The sequence below is a fragment of the Leopardus geoffroyi genome, chromosome B4 (assembly GCF_018350155.1).
Source record: "Leopardus geoffroyi isolate Oge1 chromosome B4, O.geoffroyi_Oge1_pat1.0, whole genome shotgun sequence".
NCBI classification, from domain to species: domain Eukaryota; kingdom Metazoa; phylum Chordata; class Mammalia; order Carnivora; family Felidae; genus Leopardus; species Leopardus geoffroyi.
The window spans coordinates 11,740,912-11,761,530 of NC_059341.1; the positions used below are offsets into that span (position 1 = coordinate 11,740,912).

Genomic DNA, 20,619 nt, shown 5'->3' on the forward strand with positions numbered 1-20,619 from the left:
TAAGAAACATTTTCACTCCTGTTAGGTTGGTCAGCTGACTGTTGGTACCTCCAGAACTGTATGTGGCTTGCACCAACACCCTAATATAATCTTGTAAAGATCAATTTTGAAAGGGTTCGGAGGAAGAGGGGTGATAGCATTATGATTTGTGCCGACTTCTGCTTTTATATTTATTGTATATTAATGGCCCAAACTGTGACCTTCCAAATACCCAGTTTGGGCATGGTAGGTTGGTAATGTGTATTTTAGGGGAACTTGTGGCAAATTGGTTACCAACCCATCATCTGCTGGGGATAGTATTACAGACAATAAGATGAGAAGCACTTGCACACAGAAGGTTTGGGGGTTGGTTTGGGAGTATACGGGGCTCCGGCTAATAACATGGAAAGGTGGACTTACATGCGTGTTTACTTTAGATCATCACCTCTTTGCCACTTATCAAATCACAGTTTTAGCTCTGTGCCGCCTCTGCCCATAGAATGTGTGATTTCTTTGCTCACATGGTACTTGTAACATACACACAGCAGGTTTTCTCAGTTTGGGTGGAAATGGCTCTTCCTTCCACGCAGAATGTCCAGCCGCCGCCGTGGATGTGCAGCCACTACAGATCCTTACACTGTCTTGTCTTCCAGGCTCTGCGGCTACCCTCCCTTTTACGATGAAAATGACTCCAAGCTCTTTGAGCAGATCCTCAAGGCGGAATATGAGTTTGACTCGCCCTATTGGGACGACATCTCTGACTCTGGTAGGTGTCTCCGCTCCCCATGGGTGGCCCCTGGGACCCTACGTCCAGACCACCTGACTGTGACAGGCCTGGGGGGTTCGGAGCGGTCCTGAGGCTCCCAAGGACATTTCCTTAGCTTCGTACTTGGACTTGACTTGCCACGTGGAAGATAGGCTGGGGACGTCTGACCCGAGCCAGATTGAGGGACGGGACTGACTCCTCCACCACTCTTAGCCGTACCCTGATCTGGGCGCTCCAGGACTGAACCAGTATCAGCTAACATTTATTGAGTGCTTATTGTGCCCATGTGCTAGCTTACTTGGTCCTCAGGACAACCTATCCGATAGGTGTTACTATTATCCCCACTTGACAGATGAATTAACTGAGGCCCCATAAGGTGAGATGCCTTGACTGAAACCACACAGCTAGTAAGTGGCAGATCTGGGATTTGAACGCAAGCCCTCACGCCAGAGCCCACGTCTCAGCTCCTGTGCCACACTGAAATGTTCCCAGAGCCGTTCACCATTTCCTCCTCAGGGATAAAGATCAAAACCAAGGCTCACGTAAACTGACGAATCTCTCGAGCCTCAGTGTCTTCCTGAGGAGGTCAGGATGATAATAATACTCCTCCCTACCAAAGTGGGTGGTGCAAGGATTAAATGAAATAATAAATAGGGCAGAGCCCTGCACTTACCAGTGAGCTGTTCAGATATCGCATTTTATTATTTGAGTTATTTCCTCCTAACTGGAAACACCTGCTTTATTCCTCAGCAAAATTGCATGTTCATCGTGATCAGCTAAGTGGGCCGCGAGGGGGCTCCTTGAGGGCTGTGTATCCGCAGGGCCTGCCCAGGACCTGGTGGCCTTGGTAGAGGCCTTGGGGATTTTGTTGAATCAGTGATGTCTGAAACACAGAGAGGACGTCAACAAAGCAGCTCTCTTGGCAGCAACGAGCTCAGGGAGAGGCATATGATAACAAAGACGTTTGATCTCTGAACCAAAGATGTCACCAGCTGCCAAAGAGAAGGGCTTTGACTTGGGAAGGCTGGGTCCGACGCCTGGCTTGGCTGCCTCCTCGTTCGCACTGTCACCCCTAAGAGTGCCAAGTCTTGGCTTCCCTTTCCCCCAAACACTGATTCCCGCCTGCCTCCCATGTCCAGGTACCCAAGAGGGTTGGGGGGCATGGGAGGGGCTGGTCTGTTTTTCATGTGCCACACAATGTTCCTGAAGGCCTAGTGGCATCAGATTGTCACATCACAAGCCACAGGCTGATTCCACCCCTTGTGCTTTCTTTTTGAACAGCAAAAGATTTCATTCGGAATCTGATGGAGAAAGATCCAAATAAAAGATACACTTGTGAGCAAGCCGCTCGGCACCCATGGTAAGAAAAATGACCCAGTAGAAGGACCTAATGCCATCTGATGCCTTCCCAGAGTAAAGTCCCTCTTAGCTGCTCTTTTTTTTTTTTTCAATATATGAAGTTTATTGTCAAATTGGTTTTCATACAACACCCAGTGCTCATCCCAAAAGATGCCCTCTTCGATACCCATCACCCACCCCCCCTTTCCTCCCACCCCCCCATCAACCCTCAGTTTGTTCTCAGTTTTTAAGAGTCTCTTATGCTTTGGCTCTCTTCCTCTCTAACCTTTTTTTTTTTTCCTTCCCCTCCCCCATGGGTTTCTGTTAGTTTCTTAGGATCCACATAAGAGTGAAACCATATGGTATCTGTCTTTCTCTGTATGACTTATTTCACTTAGCGTAACACTCTCCAGTTCCATCCGTGTTGCTACAAAGGGCCATATTTCATTCTTTCTCATTGCCACATAGTACTCCATTGTGTATATAAACCACAATTTCTTTATCCATTCATCAGTTGATGGTCATTTAGGCTCTTTCCATAATTTGTCTATTGTTGAGAGTGCTGCTATAAACATTGGGGTACAATGTATGTACCCCTATGTACCAGTACTCCTGTATCCCTTGGGTAAATTCCTAGCAGTGCTATTGCTGGGTCATAGGGTAGGTCTATTTTTAATTTTTTGAGGAATCTCCACACTGTTTTCCAGAGCGGCTGCACCAATTTGCATTCCCACCAAGAGTGCAAGAGAGTTCCCGTTTTTCCACATCCTCGCCAGCATCTATAATCTCCTGATTTGTTCATTTTGGCCACTCTGACTGACGTGAGGTGGTATCTGAGTGTGGTTTTGATTTGTATTTCCCTGATGAGGAGCAATGTTGAGCATCTTTTCATGTGCCTTTTGGCCATCTGGATGTCTTCTTTAGAGAAGTGTCTATTCATGTTTTCTGCCCATTTCTTCACTGGATTATTTGTTTTTCGGGTGTGGAGTTTGGTGAGCTCTTTATAGATTTTGGATACTAGCCCTTTGTCCGATATGTCATTTGCAAATATCTTTTCCCATTCCATTGGTTGCCTTTTTGTTTTGTTGGTTGTTTCCTTTGCTGTGCAGAAGCTTTTTATCTTCATAAGGTCCCAGTGTTCATTTTTGCTTTTAATTCCCTTGCCTTTGGGGATGTGTCGAGTAAGAGATTGCTACGGCTGAGGTCAGAGAGGTCTTTTCCTGCTTTCTCCTCTAGGGTTTTGATGGTTTCCTGTCTCACATTCAGGTCCTTTATCCATTTTGAGTTTATTTTTGTGAATGGTGTGAGAAAGTGGTCTAGTTTCAATCTTCTACATGTTGCTGTCCAGTTCTCCCAGCACCATTTGTTAAAGAGACTGTCTTTTTTCCATTGGATAGTCTTTCCTGCTTTGTCAAAGATTAGTTGGCCATACGTTTCTGGGTCTAGTTCTGGGGTTTCTATTCTATTCCATTGGTCTATGTGTCTGTTTTTGTGCCAATACCATGCTGTCTTGATGATTACAGCTTTGTAGTAGAGGCTAAAGTCTGGGATTGTGATGCCTCCTGCTTTGGTCTTCTTCTTCAAAATTACTTTGGCTATTCGGGGCCTTTTGTGGTTCCATATGAATTTTAGGATTGCTTGTTCTAGTTTCAAGAAGAATGCTGGTACAATTTTGATTGGGATTGCATTGAATGTGTAGATAGCTTTGGGTAGTATTGACATTTTGACAATATTTATTCTTCCAATCCATGATCATGGAATGTTTTTCCATTTCTTTATGTCTTCTTCAATTTCCTTCATAAGCTTTCTATAGTTTTCAGCATATAGATCTTTTACATCTTTGGTTAGATTTGTTCCTAGGTATTTTATGCTTCTTGGTGCAGTTGTGAATGGGATCAGTTTCTTTATTTGTCTTTTTGTTGCTTCATTATTAGTGTATAAGAATGCAACTGATTTCTGTACGTTGATTTTGTATCCTGCGACTTTGCTGAATTCATGTATCAGTTCTGGCAGACTTCTGGTGGAGTCTATCGGATTTTCCATGTATAATATCATGTCCCTCTTAGCTGCTCTTAATTGTGGAATGATTTCATCTCCAACCAGTGGCTTTCACCCTGTCCTCACGGCAACACTTGAGCTACTCTGTTCCCTCAGGCCACAGTCTTCTGAATGCATGGAGGACAAGCGAAGCGTACAAAAAGTAGCTTTAGGGTTTTCATTTTACATCAAGTATTTTAGGATCATTTTTATTGAAGGTCATTCTTCAAGGAGTCATTCAGATTGGAGTTTGATTCCTTGAGCTTACCGTTCAATAGGGGAGTGAATTGATGTTATTCTTCTCCTTGTAAGATGCTTTTCATCTTCATGTGCCTTTAACCCCAGAGGCATTTATCGCTGTGCATGGTGTTGTGTATGACTACATTTCTCCGCAGTGCCCTTGAAGCCACTTACCAGGTTTGAACCCAGCTTCACGATCCCCTAGGTGTTACTCTGCATTTATACTTTACTTTTCTGAGCCTCCATTTTCTTTACCTTACAATGAGAACAGCGATACCCAGTTTACGGGGCTGATGTAAGAAATAATTGAGATTGTGCCTGTGAAGGGTTTAACACAATGTCTGGCACATAGTAAATGTTTCATTAAGGTATTTTCATTAAACTGCCAGGAACAACCATCTGAAAACAAAGACCAGGAATGGCAGAATATATGGTCTGATGAAAACAAACAGACAGACTTCGACTTCAGGAGAAATTCCCCTAAAAAGCATTCGAGAAAACTGCCCCTTGTCTATTCTACCCTGTAGCATTTCCTCCAGAGTCTCACACGCTGGTTAGTCTTCCAAAGGGGACCTGCTCAGGGGAGCTTCATGACCTGGTTTCACAGACGGTCCCCAACCCAATGATTTTTTTGACTTTACGACGGTGTGAAAGAGATACATATTCAGTAGAAACTGTACTATAAGCTAAAGTGAGTGGTCTGAGTACGGTTAGGATAGGCTGGGCTGAGCTCTGATGTTTGGTAGGTGAGGTGTCTTAAAATGCACATTCAATATATGGTATTTTCAACGTCTGATGGATTTATTGGGACTTGGCCCCACTGTAAGTCAAGGAAGATCTGTACCTTAATGTATAACAAGAGTTGTCATTTATGGAGCATGAGTTCTGGTTCAGGTACTGTTCTCATTGCGTTAACATATCATCTCATGTTTTTCTTTATAATGGCTCCGTAAGGTAGGTTTTATCTCCATTTCAGAGATAAGAGAATCAATTGAGAGAGACAAGGTAACTAACTTATCCTTAGCCAAGACTGCACAAACACTACCTAGTGGTGAAGCCAGAATGGTTTCCAGCCAGAACTGACTTCAAAATAAGTGCTCTCCACCACCACCCTGTAAAGACCAGTAAAAGGAAGACAGGAAGGGCCGCAGGGAAGGAGAAGATGTTTCTGAATAAGGAGGTAGATTTGATTGTACATATTTTAATCAGCTTATATAAATGATAGTTTTTAATAAGTTACATTGGACAGCAGGTTAAAGTATGAGGCAATAAAGTTAGTAAAGCTTTTTCTTACTTTATCAACAATTGGAGGAAATGCTTGGGATGAGAGTAGGGGGCAGGGCAGTTTTCTTGCGTGCTGTTTAGGGGAATTTCTCCTGAAGTCATACGGCCTTTAAAGCTGTATGAAACTCCGTTTTCTCCCAGTTTTGTTGAGATACAGTTGACGGACACTGTATAAGTTTAAGGAAGATGTCCATCATATAGCGTAAGGATTTGGCATTTGTATGTATTGTCAAGTGATTACCACAATAAGTTTAATTAACATCCATCCGCTTACATAGGTACCCTCCCCCCCAGTTTCTTTTCCCTGTGATGAGACCTTTTAGGAGTTACTCTCTTAGAACCATAGCCATCGTGTTGTACATGACACCCCAGCGCGTGCTTATTTTGTACATACAAGACGTTGGAGATGATCTGACAGAAGAGGAAAGAGAACCTCTAAAGAAGGGAAGCAATTTCCTTCCTAGGACTTGTCCACTAATCCGGCCTCGCTGTGTGGAAGACAGGAAGGATCCCCACTGAGACCTGGTCTCTCCTTCACCAGGTGTTTTTGACGAACAAAAGAAGGGAGAGGGTCTGGCAGAGGCCTTCCAGAGGGGCCGAGTCTCCCTGAGAGAAGGCCTTCCCAGACTGTCCAGGGAGGGGAGGTGTTCCAGGCGGGGCAAGCGGCCTGGGCCTCGCTCAGGAGCCTAAACCCACCTCTGTCCTGGAGCCACCACTCTCAGGTTCCTGGAGGGGGCGTGGGCACAGGAGCGAGGCAGGAGGGCACGAGAAGGAAGACATGGCCGGCAGACTTCTCTGGGGTAGCCTGCTCGAGGGCAGGTCCCAGCTACCCCCCCTCCCAAAGACCAGGAATGGTAGAGTATGTGTTACTGCATCTGCGGGCTCCTGAGCTCTGTGGGCCCCTGTGTCGGACTGAAATCATAAATGACAGCAGTGTATACCCTGCAGGGCTTTTCAAGGGATTCGTGACATACAAATAATACAAATAAGAAGAGGACCTAGCACCTAACAGATCTCTGATCTATAGGAGTTGCCCTTAATTTACGACCGTAGGAAGTATTTGTATTTTCCCTTTGGGCGGTGGGGGCCCCTGACAGGTTTTAAGCCAGGTGATGAGATTTGTGTCTCAGAAAGGTCAACCGGTTGCAGAAGAGAGGCCGAATTGCTGGCCACGGGGCAAGGGAGGCTGGCGGGGAGGTGCAGACTGGAGGCGGAGTGGGGGATGGCCCAGAGAAGGGTGGAGGGGACCTGTCCGGAGCCACAGGGAGGAAGCAGGATGGAGAACACACTGAGGGGTGGGGAGCCGCAGCTTGGGGCAGAGCGCTGCTGGGACAGAGGGGTCTGAAGTCCTTCCCGAGGTGCCAGGGGGAGGGCCTGGGCGGGTGAGATGCCTCCACTGTGAGGAGCAGGAGGGCCCGGGAGCCCTCTGTCCCGGTGCTGAAGGTGGGGGCCCTTTGCGAAGTGAGTCTGGAGCCCAGGAAGGGGGTCGGGCTAGAGACAGAGACTTCACAGTTATCTGTGGTACGCGGTACGATGTATCCGCGTATCCACGTGTGAGCTGCACAAATTAATGCCTTTGTACTGTAGAGCTGGGTTTTTGCCAACGCTTTACAATTTTTTTCAACGTGCATTTCAAAAATCCCAGGAAGTCAAACATTAGAAAATGGTACCAATGAATGCACTTGACTCAGACATCATTGAAATGCCCCACTGCCTGAATTTATGATATGCCTGTTTCTTTTATGTAAAATTGCTCTGGCTGAGAGCACCTGATTCAACAGAGAGCTGGCAGAAAGTGGGGTAATTATTCTAGGGAGCACAGCTTTATCAACACTACCATTCTAGAAGCTGTGCTCTTGGCACATCGATTATATCCAGAGAACATGATCTCTTATTCTGCACTCGTTCTTCCGGCTGAATCAAGGCCATCAAGAGCCAGGAGGGGCTCTGGAAGTCCCAGACCCCTTTCCTCAGACTCAAAACAGACCATGCCAGACAGGACAGGGTTCCTTTCAGAGCTGTCTGTGTGTAGGGTGGTCGGCCCATCTTGCCAGGTCTTTCCTGTGCCCCCCTGATCTTTTAAAAATTTTAAATGTTTGTTCATTTTTGAGAGAGGGAGACATCTGCTTGTGTGAGTGGGGGAGGGGCAGAGAGAGAGAGGGAGACACAGAATCCGAAGCAGACTCCAGGCTCTGAGCTGTCAGCACAGAGCCTGACATGTGGCTGGAACTCACGAGCCAGGAGATTATGACCTGAGCTGAAATTGGACGCTTAACCGACTGAGCCACCCAGGTGCCCCTCCCAAGCCCCTGCCATGAGAGGCTACGGCTTTCTCGTGGCGACACATGGTGAGGAACCAGCAGCCTGCAGCTGCTGGCCGAAGGTAGGAACTGGCAAGTGGCAGGATGGGAGCTGTTCCTTCTTACAGGGAGGCATGTTGATGGGGTTTGTTCATCTGGTTCGGAGAGTTCTGAACCTCTGTCTCTAGTTGCGTTGACAAGGAAACCAAAGTGGTGACTCTTGGGCATCCATGCCCCAGGCAACACTTGGCAATGTGTCCACCTGGGAGGGGACATCGTGTGTTGGCCAGGCCAGGGTGGCATCTGCAGCCCTCTCCTCAGTGTTCCTGGGTCCCCTCCCCTCTTCTGGGCTCCAGCCAGCCGAGCTCTGGTTGACCGTAGGAATTGGGAAGCAGCCCAGGAGTCTGGGAAACTGGTCTCTGGGGGTACACAGCAGCATCACCAAGCCTGTCCTGAGAAAGTGGCTAGAAAAATGCAAAATCAGACCTATGGAGGTACAGCAGACCATGTACAGAACACAAAAACACCAGAAGGCAAGGAGAGATGAGTTTGATGATTTGGGTGTGGAGAAAGAGAGCAAGAGAGACCTCACAAAGTGCGATTTATACGAATGCCATCTGCATTGTTAGCATGAGGTTAAAACTGGAAGGCCAGGTGGGGTGCCTGGCCGGCTCAGTCGGTAGAGCACGCAACTCTCGATCTTGGGTGTGTGAGTTCAAGCCCCACGCTGTGTGTAGAGATTACTTAAAAATCAAATATTTAAAAAAGTAGAAACAAGGGAGATAGGAATGGAATGTGGGCGCCATAGCTTTATGTGTGTGTGTGTGTGTGTGTGTGTGTGTGTGTGTGTGTGTGTATAGATTTATAAGGAGATTCCTCTGTGTCGGAGGCATCATTCAATTCCTAGGACCATCAAGGTACTAGAGTCCCTTCCAATTCTAAATTCTAGGATTCTGTGCCTCTGGTGTTGCTGATGAATCATGCTAAAGCCAGGAGCACCGAGCATTGTGAGTGTCATATATTGTCATTGTAATGTCGCTGGCTTGTGAGCAGCAGTAACCATTTCCATGGCGGTGCCCATTTGAGGAAGATCGTGTGCGGTCATGCGCCAAGGTGGCCTCGCTTCCCCAAGGAGAGTGCCCCAACGGGGGCCTCTGGGCCACGTCTGCCCTGCCTGGTCTTACTCAGCTACAGCACACCCCGGGACTGTGGGAAGCGAGCATGGAACATTCCTAAAATAATTGGAAGTTTGCATTTTCCTTACATCTCAGCCCATGCTAGCCCACAGAGAAGGGAGTTTCCCTGACCCCCTCGCGGGTCTGTTTGGTTTGGAGCATTGCTCTGCCCTGCGGTGGTGCTCAGCCCAAGGAATCCCGTATTCCTACCACTTCTGCCTGCTTGTTTCCAAGAAAGCACTGGCCACCAATGAGTTGGAATTGGCCTTCTTTTCTGAGGATGTAGCATTTAAAAACGGTGCAGGAGGAAACACTCACATGAATTGTCTAGCAGGAAGAGCTTAATAAAGATGTCTGCAGTCCGCTAACCTTGTTCCTTGGATTTGCCCGCTAGTCTGTTTCTGTGTCATTGATGTGTGTCTGGGGACAGGGGGCAACTGGCAGTCATTGGAATTGGAAACCTGGTTCTCTTGAGTCAGTTTCTGAGTGTCCCCTTGACTAAGGATTTGCAGCCCCGCTGGGAAAAAGACAGAGTCTATGGTTGGAGGAGCGGGAATATCAGACCGCATTCCAAAGTTGGGCCCTGCCTGGCACAGACTAAACATCACATCCATCAACCATGTTTTCGATTTTAAAGTGAAAGGCTGGGTGGGTGGGGACAGATTTTTCCTTGGGGGTAATCTGTCTGAAGAAGTCCTAAGCTTATTCTTTTCATGTCCCCAAAACAGTTGGACATAATACTGTGGCATCTAGGCTGTTTGGGGTTCAGGGCCATCTGGGTCTGGGAGATGACAGGTTTCCTCACTTCCTCACTAACCAGTCACCTTCCAGCCAGAAAGGATGGTCAGTGTTCCTGGCATCTCTCTCTCTGCCCCTTAACTTTTCAGATGCAAAAAATGATTTCATAGGTAACAGATACCAGCCTAGAATTTAACAGTTTGGTGTTAAATGAAAGGGAAGATGGGGCGCCTGGGTGGCTCAGTGGGTTAAGCGTCCGACTTCGGCTCAGGTCATGATCTCACGCTTCGTGAGTTCAAGCTTTGCGTCGGGCTCTGTGCTGACAGCTCAGAGCCTGGAGCCTATTTTGGATTCTGTGTCTCCCTCTCTCTTTCTTCCCCTTCCCCACTCATGCTCTGTCTCTCTCTCCTCCAAAAATAAACATTAAAAACTTTTTCAAAAATGAAAGGGAAGATACGGAAGGTTCTAAGTGCAAAAAAGAATGAGAGCAAAACACAGCTTCCTCTGAAACTAGGGGAGAAGGCCAGGTGATTAAATGTAGAGCAGGGGTGGTGTCGAGGTTGAGGGGAGTGTGTGGGAGAAGAATGAGCGGCAAGTGACCTCCAGGTGACCAAATGAGCCTGGAGATTGTAAGCCGAGAGAGAGAGGAGGGAGGAGGAAGGGAGGGAAGGAGAGGTGGTAAAGCGGGAGGAGGAAGTCACAGGACAGGAGGGTGATTCCTAGGTAGTTTCCAAGGACAGAGGTGAAGAGCAGACCCACCCTCTTCCCTGCTGGTGGAAGGCTATGGAGCAAGCAAGAACTAATGCCCAGTAACATCCGGGACCCAGCTGAACGCAGAGTGGATCCAGTCCCGGCAATTCAGAGAATTCTTATGGGAAATGCAAGGGAAGATTTGGCAAGCAGGGCTGAGCTGAGGCTGGGCACCCTCTCCCTGAGCATGGAGGAAGTATAGGCGAGAGCATGGCAGAGCTTAAGTCTGCTGGAAAGGACCAGAAGGATGCTCTGGGCCCGGGATGTGAGCAGGTCCGTGATGCAGAGGGCCTGGAGAGGGCAGAAGGAAGGGGCCTCTAGCAGGAGAAAGCTGGGAAGACGGCCCTGGGCAGGGATCTGGTGGTCAGACCAGGCAGGAAACACATGTGGGACCTCAGAACTGCAGGTGGAGGGCTGGTGGAGACGGAGACGGAGGGAAAGGAGGGAAAACTGGGTTCAAGTTGCCTTGTGGCTTCTGATGGCGCAGGAATTGGGGCCGAAAGGGAAGAAGTGGGAACCAGGCAGAGAGGTCAACGAATCTCTGGGAGGGTGCTGAGTATAGAAGGGGGACGGGACTTGGCGGTGGTGGCAGAGGGTGTGCATGTAAGACAAGAGCCACACAGCCTGGAAGGGCAGCGGGAAGCCACCCTCTCCGTGAACCTCAGGACAGGGACGGGGTCGGGGCTTCCCTGGGAAAGCAGCGTGCGACCCGGTGTCAGAGCACCCCGCCCCCCTCAAGAAACCCTTTTGAAGAAGCGTCTTTGCCTCTGTTTCAGGATCGCTGGTGACACAGCCCTCAACAAAAACATCCACGAGTCTGTCAGTGCCCAGATCCGGAAGAACTTCGCCAAAAGCAAATGGAGAGTAAGTCTTGGGCTCATTGCATTTACAATGAAGGGCACCTGGGTGGCTCAGTCAGTTAAGCGTCCGACTCTTGATTTCAGCTCAGGTCATGAGATCCCAGGGTCATAGGATCGAACCCTGCATCAGGCTCTGAGCTGACAGCACTGGAGACTGCTTAGGATTCTCTCTCTCTTGCTCTCTCACTCTGTGTGTGTCTCTCTCTCTTCCCCCTCTGCCCTTCCCCCACCTCAAAAAAAATTTTTTTGCGATGAATTGAACCACCCCCATGAAACTTGCCCTACAGTTGGAGCATTTATTATTTCTCAAGGTACTATCACCCGAGTTTGATGAAAGTCCCCAGAGCCTCACCCAAATAATCTTGCTAATTTTAACTGATAACCATTAAAACTCAAAGGGGATGTCATGGTGTGGGAGGGATGAAGTATGGCTTTAATATTTCCCCTCTGTGATTCAAAAATAGCAATAGTGGCAGCCCTTACTCATTTGCTGTTTCTTAAGAACATAATTCCTGTTGTCTTCCTTTCTGCTGCTGGAACTTTGACTAGCTGACTTTTATGAAAGTGATAGGAAAGGGGGGTGGGGAAAGACAGGGAATCTGAGTTGAACTCATCGATATTTTCGGCTAAAAATGTGATGGAGTTATACCACTGAGCCTTCCTGGTCATCGACTGGTTACCTAAACCCTATGTTCTAATCAGTGCGGGGAAACAAAATTAACTCCACTGACCTGCTTTATTCGGAGGAAATGCTATTAGTTAGGACACAAGCACTCATAATAGGAAAATTAAAACTACGTTAAAGCATCACCTTTTAAGAGACCGTCTTACTAGAATACACGTTTTATTCTAAAAGTCACTTCCCTTAAATGACGGAGAGTATTGGTTTACATTTATCCTCTACGTTTACTATGTCTAAAGAGGAGTATTTGTTTAAATCTCCAAAAAACATTTCGGTGGGGGCGAGGGGTGCAAAACATTAGCATCGTTTTGGAAGAAGGGGCAAGACAAGCTTCCTTTCTAAAGTATCATGAGAACGTTTCAAGAAGCTGGAAATGGTTGGGGTAAGTAAGAAGAAACAACCAGACACAGTCTGAGTCTTTTCTAATTAGCTGGACTATTGTGTCTGCCTTTTTCCCCTTTCTTAAATTTCAGCAAGCATTTAATGCCACGGCCGTTGTGAGACATATGAGGAAGCTCCATCTCGGCAGCAGCCTGGACAGTTCAAATGCAAGCGTTTCAAGCAGCCTCAGTTTGGCCAGCCAAAAAGATTGTGCGTATGTAGCAAAGACAGAACTTTCCAACTGGCGTGTCAGACAGATCTGGGGTGGGGAGGCGAGCACGGTCCTTTGTGAGCTCCTGCCGTCAGGCACTTCTGATTTAATTCCTCGCGTTGCATGTCCCCCAGCAACCCTGGGACGTTATTTAATTTTAGAGAATGTTTTCGAAACGTTTAATTATTCGATACACACACAACCGTAGGTATGATGAGTTCCATTTTTAGATGGCAAATCTGTGGCTCAAGCGCTGCACAGCCATACCTGTCTGGACAAGAGCCCAGACACTTTCGGATCCGTCTGCTTCCCCGAGGCTCGCTTGCCGCTGCGCGTCATTCTTAGGGGTTGAGGAAGGGGTGGCAGAGACTCGTGACAGCCTGATCTCATTGGCTTTTAATACCTACTTTTTGATGAGGAGGATGATGCTTGGGGCTGAATTATATGATGTGCACTGGCTTTGCAGTCAGAGTAATAGTAAGAATATTTCACTTTCATCTTTGTGTTAGGCTGTTACATCATTGAGGGCATGTAACATACTCTATTTCTCTCCCCTACTCCCCACTGCTCCCTGGTCTATTTATCTTAATCCCATAGTAGGCCATCTCAGGGGCTTCTGTCCCCCTCAGGGCAGTTGCCTTGATGGTCCCTGTTAGCCCTCATCTCCCTGATCACTGAAACCCTTCAGCTTGGTCCCCCTCTGGGCATCACATTCCATCCCATGACCCTCAGAAAAGGGTTCCCTCCCTCTCTAAATAGCCATCCCATCTCATTTGAGCATGTGAGCCCGTCCGTTTTGCCTGGAAATCTCCATGCGCGTCCCCTGACCCAACCGCACGCTGTGGTAGACCCACATTTAATGGATCTCCCCGCGTCGGAGCCTGTAAAGGTCACCGGGAACTATGCTACCGGAGCTGAGCTCCAGGACACTCGTCCCACATCAGGGTTTTCTGATGCCACCGCATACTCTCAGGGAGCATAGTAGGGCGGTGTGTGAGCAATTTTTCTAGGCCGGGGCTGCTGGAATTGGAGGAAGAGGCAAACGGCCCCATTTCGATGTGCTCTGTGTCACAGATGGTCCTTAGCCAGGAGTCCAGACTCCCTAGCCAGGAGTTCACACGAAATGGGTCGGCAGGGGGATTACATTCTGTCTTCACTCCTCAAGCTTCTACTCATGGGGCTGTTATAAACAACAGTATGTATTCAACACCTAGCCTGCAGCCTAGTACATAGTGAGTGCTCGGTGAGTGGTACCTACCCTGTCACGGATGCCAAACCATGTCATGTTCAAATACAAAGCAGTCAGCAGCGTCAGAGCTAGAACAGGAGGGAAGAGTTGTGTCTAGGAAGAAAGCATTTCAAGGACACATTGCAAAGGTTTTCCTACAGGTAGGTGAACATTTAGAGACAGGAGTGTAAGAGTTCGCCATCCCCCCAAACCCTGGAGTGGGAAAGGGGAGCGAATACTTGCTTCTGAAGCTTCGACCCCCTTGTGTCCACTGTCCCCCTTGCAGGTCTGGCACCCTCCACGCTCTGTAGTTTCATTTCTTCTTCATCCGGGGTCTCAGGAGTGGGGGCGGAGCGGAGACCGAGGCCCGCCACTGTGACCACAGTGCACTCCGGGAGCAAGTGACTGGCTCTGGAGGTGGGGCCCCAGGGCGGGGCCGGGGAAGGGGGCCCCCACCGCCCCCGCGGGGCTGCCGGCGCCACCAGCCGCTCCAGAGTGATTCCACCTTGCATGGTGCGCCTTCCTGCACAGGACTGGAAGACAGAAGTTTTTTATGGCCATATTTTATACTGCAATTCTGAAGTGTTCGTTTCTCACAAACTGTACTGACTCAAGGGAGCTGACGTGATAGGATCTGGTGCTGTACATATGAATCTTGCAAAGCTCTGATAGAACGGACCTCCCTCGTCCTCTTTCCCAACCGTCCTCACTTCTGCTCTTCTAGGTGTGGGGAACAGTCTATGTTGTATTTTTTCATTAATGACAAAAAAGGTTTCAACTGGATTATTTAAGTCTTGGTAAATATTGCGCATTAGGGTTTTATTTTTTACCCTTTTAAGAAATATGCCCTTCTGATCTTTACTTCTTAGTCACATGACCTGTATCTTTTGCTTATCAGTAGTTGAGTTTTATGTTAACCTTTAAGAGAGGTGTTTTGTTTTGTTTTGTTTTTTTTCCCTCCAAGGGGAATGTAAAGGTATTTTTAAAAATTCTAATAAGAGGATCGAGAATCTGTCTCCAAGGCGAAGAGTGCACTTTACTTCTATTTTTTCCTCCTTCTCTCCCCTTCCCTGGAGAGGCAGCTCTTTAAGAAAACAACTCAGCAGTCCAGTGAGGCTGCCTTGTCTCCAGGGCCACCTGGGGAGGGAACCTGCAGAAGACCTTTTCCGACACCCCCTCCAGCATGCCCCTGGCCAACCAGAGACCCTAGGGGCCTTCACCGTCAGTGGTCAGAAATAAAGAAGCCTGCTCCCCCAAGACTAAGGCTAAACTTCAGAGGCTTCACTTGCTGTGACGGAGATGCCCACCCAGCAAAGATATAAGAGCCTCCCTTCCAGAAGGAACCAGACACCATTTTGGTTAAAGGGAATGTCTCACACAGCTTATATTTCTCACGAGGGTAACACAGAAAAGTCTGCTCTCAGCTATGCAGTTTTAAAGTTAATCTCTCTCGCGCTGTCTCTCTCTCTGTTTTTTAAAAATGCATTTCTAATCTTACACTTAAAATGGCCTCCAACTCACACAAGTTGTTTCTGCAGATTTTTACCCTGTTCTTCTATGAATGTTACCCAGGCGAGGAGAGGGAAGTGGCCTTGGAAAAGAGTCCATTTATCTGGGGTGGTAAGGAGAGGTGACCTGCCAGGCAAGCAGGACACTGGCCAGTGCGGTGATGGCCAGCCAGCACTCGCAGCCCTCCCTCTGACCGGGGCAGTCTGAAAACCAAAGACCCATAGTGGTGGTGTCACCAAAGGTGCCAGTTGCCTGGGATTTAAGAATTTCTTGGGAAGTAGAACGTTCCTTGCTAAAACTGGCAATGTCCCAGGCAAAGCGGGCAGCGTTGTTTACCCATGTGATGCATAGGTGTGCAGGGTAGAGCACGGCGTGAAACCCAGGGCAAACCACTTCCCAAGGGGGCTTTGAGGAGACTCTCTTGCAGAGGCTTGCAGGTGGCTCCAAATGCTAGGTTTGCAAAAGCCCTCCCTTGACCCCCTGCCCACCATAATACCATGAGTCTGCATTTCACACCGTCAGCCTCAAGCCTGCCATGAGTCCTTGTAGGTCTGCCTGATGGCCCAACAACTCTACTGGCTGTGGTCCTCCTGTCCTTCTCCTATAGCTAGCCACATTCAGCAGGTCCTGTTGGTCAAGCCGTCTTGTGGTCAAGCCACACCTATGCCTATGTCCAGGCCAAATGTTTAGTGATAGCCACCCCCCCCCCCACATACACACATACACACCATGTTTCTAGGCTCAGCAGCTCCATTCTGCCTCCATTAGTATGGCAGTGCAGGTACGTATAAGAGCAGACAGGAAGACAGACAGCTGGTCTACCCTGTTCCCAACATGCATCATATGCACCCAGCCCCTTGGCAGGAATCCCACTTGGCATCTGCCACACATGCATCCAGAGCGAAAATCAGGCTGTTGCTCTTCACGATTAATAAAAAAAAAACCTAAAAAAGTCTATAAAATGACCACAGACCGAGTTGAGAAGCAGGTATTGTGTGAGTTGGATAAGTGTCAATGCCATGCCCGCAGAAGGAAAATGGCATGAATATTACAGAGTATCAGAAAACTGTGGTCTCTCTCCAGGGGCTTTATTAGGGTGTTGCTTACGAACAAGTATAATGGAACATTCTTGTTTCTACAGTACAAGAAAACAAGGAATTAGATGTAACAGGGTGATAATGTGCCCAAATCTGGTACCTGTGATGTGTGCCTGACTGGTTATCAGTTCTTTGCACCTTGTACTAGGTGCAGTCAGTTGCATTTGGAGGGCAACTTCTGAAGCCAAATTCTCTCATGGGTGATTAGATTATTTCCTAGAGCTGATATTTGGGGTGTACCTTCTATTCAATTAGTTTGAAGGTATGTCTCACCAAGAAGTGCAGAACAGGCAGGAGATGAGGCCCTGTGGCCAGCGTCCTCTTTGTGGTTCAGATGAGCCTGTGGCTGCGCTTGGCCTGGAATGCGTCAACAACACAGTGTGATGTGTAGGGACAGGTTTCAGCTCAAAAGCCAACTCTGTTGAACTTAACATCAGGCAAATCCATTCTGTCTCAGTGCCACTGGACTTACGTTATTTCCTATCATTTTAGGAAGAGAGGCAAATAAACCCAGAATGTGCCTTTTGTTAAGACCTACCGAGCGGGGTGGCTAAATCCCGGGACCCTCGCTGATGTCAAATCCCACCAGTCGTAGCTGAGCCTTTCATACATGCCCACAGCTTCCACTCGCTGTGGAAGCCAGCATGTGGCCGAGGCTAACAGATGGCCACCAGCTCCATCACAGGCTTCCTTTCAACCCCAGCCCCTCCCCCAACCATTGGTCTCCTCAGCTTCTCAGAGCTAGTGGATTATTTTTTTTTTTCATTTGAATATGACATTTTGAACTATCCTTGAGTGGTCTTTCTCTCAGCTGCCCTGTCTGTCCCTCCTCCTCTTCCCCCCTTTTTATCTCATCAGTGAGGCAATAGGCAAAGCCATCACTGAGCAGTGAGTGCTCGCCCACACGGGGCCCCCACATGACCAGCTGCTTTCTGCTCTTAAGCAGGGTACCCTGGGGTCTGGACTGCTCACTGCTTTCCCTCGGCGAGTACACTGCGGCCTGGGTTATTGGGTTGGGATGGGGTAAAGGCAGCTGGATCTGAGGGGGCAGGGAATGCCTACGGGGAGCACACAGGGCCACAGAAAGCCCTTAGGAAAAGAAGAAGGTGCCCAGATAGATTGACAACTAGTCCAGGACAGCACATGGCCATTGTGGCAGCAGGGCTTACCATCTCCTACTGCCTCTGACCCCATAAGAGAATAGTGTTGAGAATAGAGAATAAGGAGGATAATGTTCCCCTTCATGTCTCCTTTTTAAAGAAAAGAGCCATGTAGAAAGCATACCAAAAAACAAATGAACAAACAAATGAAAAACCAAAAAGCATGTGTGGCTTAGTATTGTTGACTGTGGCAATGATTCTGGTCACTTCTAAAATCCCACCTCACAAGCAGGGAGCAGTTTCATATCCCCACACGAGAGCTTATCTCCTTTGAGAGGGTCCCACTCTCCAACTAGCTGTCAGCACAATGTCCAAGGAACTCAGTAGTCCACCGTGGGGCAAAGCAAGATGGCTTTGGCTCAATGGGCAAGACTCTGGCACTTAGGAAGCATTGGCCGTCTGATGGCAGGGACTTGGCATATGACCCTCAGACTCATTTACCTGCCCGGCACTGACCTCATCCTGTTCATTTACCTACCTTGGTGTCCAGCCTATCCTGGATGGGCTGTGGGTGGGAGAGGGGAACTCCCCTTTAGAACAAAGGTCAAGAACACCAGGGACAAAGGGGAGGGAGCCCAACTGACCCCTCCTGAAAGGGGGCTGACCCTCTCTCTCTCGAGGAGTGACGGCTTCATCTGATTTACCCATTGGGATTTGACATTCTATGAGTACTTTTCAACAGAAAGAAAAGACCATATCCAGTGGGGATGACTCAGCATGTTAAGGCTCTGGCCACCAGGGCTCTGCGGCCCATCCAGAGCTTTAGGTAGGGTTGCTTCCTTGCACTGGAGAAGCCAGGCAGGAACCATGGCCCCAGGGCTGGAGACAGGAGAGCTAGGGTGACTGCCTCTGTGTTACAGCCAGCAACACCCCCTCCTCTGTGTGACTCCCAGGGTTTCCTTTGGCTGTGCAAAAGGAAAGCAAGGGCCAGCAAAGGGCAGTTCCTCCCATTTCATAAGCAGAACTAAGATGTACTCTTTCCCAGGGTCACACGCTCACTTCTGGCAAATGAAACGAAGGCCCTCTGATTCAACCAATGCACGAAACCTTTGCATGTTCTTCTGAACCAGTACTATTCCGCCTTCTGTCCCCCCTCCCTCGGCAGAGTTTGCCTTTTCCTTAAACACATTCCAGACCAAACACTGTTCAGTTTGTTTCAAAAAAAAAGAAAAAGTGTATACCTGTATGGAACCCACCATTTTTTGTGGGGAGGGGGCACCCGGCTGCAAACGTACCTGACATTTGCACACAAGGGTTCCAACCCTTTGGTTTTCAGAGTTGAAAATGTTGAGATAGCAAAGGTGAATTGGACAAAGTCCGAAAAGGGGGAGGGGGCTTATTTCCTGAAGACCCCAAGAAAGGCAGCCTGCAGATGAGCTAGCCTGAAGAGCTCTCCTGTGGACGGCGGGCAGGGAGGAGAAGGAGGAAGACAGAAGCCCAGACCCCCTTCCGCCCCTACCGTCCTTGTGGCCCCAAGTGCATCACGGTCCGCAGCCTGGGCCAGGGCGCAAGAGCCCGGCCCCACTGTGAAGTCGGCCCCGCATGCCGGCCAAGGCCCGGCCCGCCGCCTGCTCCGTGCTGACCCCGACCCGAAGGAGCAGCAGCCCTTCCAGGCCGGCCTTCCCCACCACCTGCGGCTGCGGCTGCAGCGGCTCGGCTTTTGGCTCCGGGGTGGGGGGGGTGGGGGGCTCCGCTTCTGCAAACCCAAAGGCTGTGCATTCAGCAGCCAAGCCCGCTGCATGTGGCTGCCAGGTCTGGTTTCGTGGACAAAGTGTGGAATGGCTTCTCGGTGTCTGTATCTTTCTACACCAAAGGGACAAACTGTTCCGTTCACCCTTTGTACTAATGCTGCTTCTGCATTTGCCAGATCTACTTTTAACCTTTTGGTCCCCAGGGAACTTCTCATACAGTGATTATGTCTTCTGATTATTTACTGAATTATTTTACTTAGAGGTGATTTTATTTTCTTATGGACAGGAAAAAAAAAAAGAGGAGTGTGTGAGGCTTCGGTCATAGAGATGAGTCACCACCAGGGACCCCAAAGCCCCAAACACTAAGTAAATTACTCCTCAAAGGGAAACCTTCATCTGGACAGACTGAGATTGTCAGGCTGTCCTGCCAGCCTTGCACTTGACAGGCAGGGGACGGGGCAGGGCGGGCAGCCGGGCTTTGCAGAGAGAGAAGGAAGGAACTGGAGCGCATCGCTTGTTTGGACATTGGTCATACACACAGAGGCCTGTCCCCTCCTTCCGGGGCCCTGGCATCAGAGTCATGACATGCCATCCAATGACAGCAGAGAGACTACAGCATCTTTGTTTCAAAAGACGGGTGGCTTGTTTCAGAGAACATTTAGCTGAGTGCCACATTCAAGTTGGACAACATAAAAGACACGTTCCGTCCAGAATAAAATTTGGAACAATTTCTAAATTGGCTGTAGTCAACTACACATAATGTCACTGCCCTTCTCGGAGCCCTCCCACCAGCGAGCGAGCATGTTTTCCAAAAGCTTACAGCGACGAATCCAGGAATGTCCCTGCGTCTATTATTATGAGGCTTGTGATTGGTTCAATTTTTCCATAAAAAACACGTTCGTCCCAAAGAAGGGAAACTGTGCATTTATTCCATGCATGTAACACTCTGCAAGAAGTTTAACCCACCTAGGTTTGCGGCACTGCAAAATTGTTCATGGGCCTATGTAGCAAATGATTCTCTGCCTTGACAATCATGTACACATATCAAGATTTCTATCATAATGATAACGAGATTGATGACTTCTTGTTTTCCTCCAATAAAGACAATTAATCACCTTCAGATGTATGTGGTTTGTTTCCTTCATAAAGAGGAGGAGGGGGTTGTGCTAACAGCTCTCTTCTCCTCTTTGCAG

The 20,619-nt window shown here is 48.5% G+C and overlaps 1 protein-coding gene across 5 annotated transcripts in view; it reads left to right on the forward strand.

Annotated features, from left to right (window-relative positions):
* The window catches only part of CAMK1D (calcium/calmodulin dependent protein kinase ID), a 438,187-nt gene extending 417,641 nt beyond the window's left edge, over positions 1 to 20,546 (forward strand). For 4 of the 5 annotated variants that reach the window (XM_045463125.1, XM_045463126.1, XM_045463129.1 and 1 more), the window contains 5 exons: positions 633 to 745; positions 2,027 to 2,105; positions 11,384 to 11,471; positions 12,623 to 12,740; positions 14,256 to 20,546. In XM_045463125.1, coding sequence (XP_045319081.1) covers positions 633 to 745; positions 2,027 to 2,105; positions 11,384 to 11,471; positions 12,623 to 12,740; positions 14,256 to 14,374 — 517 coding nt within the window. In that variant the 3' untranslated portion in view covers positions 14,375 to 20,546. Of the gene's footprint in view, positions 1 to 632; positions 746 to 2,026; positions 2,106 to 11,383; positions 11,472 to 12,622; positions 12,745 to 14,255 lie in introns of all 5 variants that reach the window. The other variant, XM_045463127.1, reaches the window with a different exon arrangement.
* Positions 20,547 to 20,619: the final 73 nt, after the last annotated feature.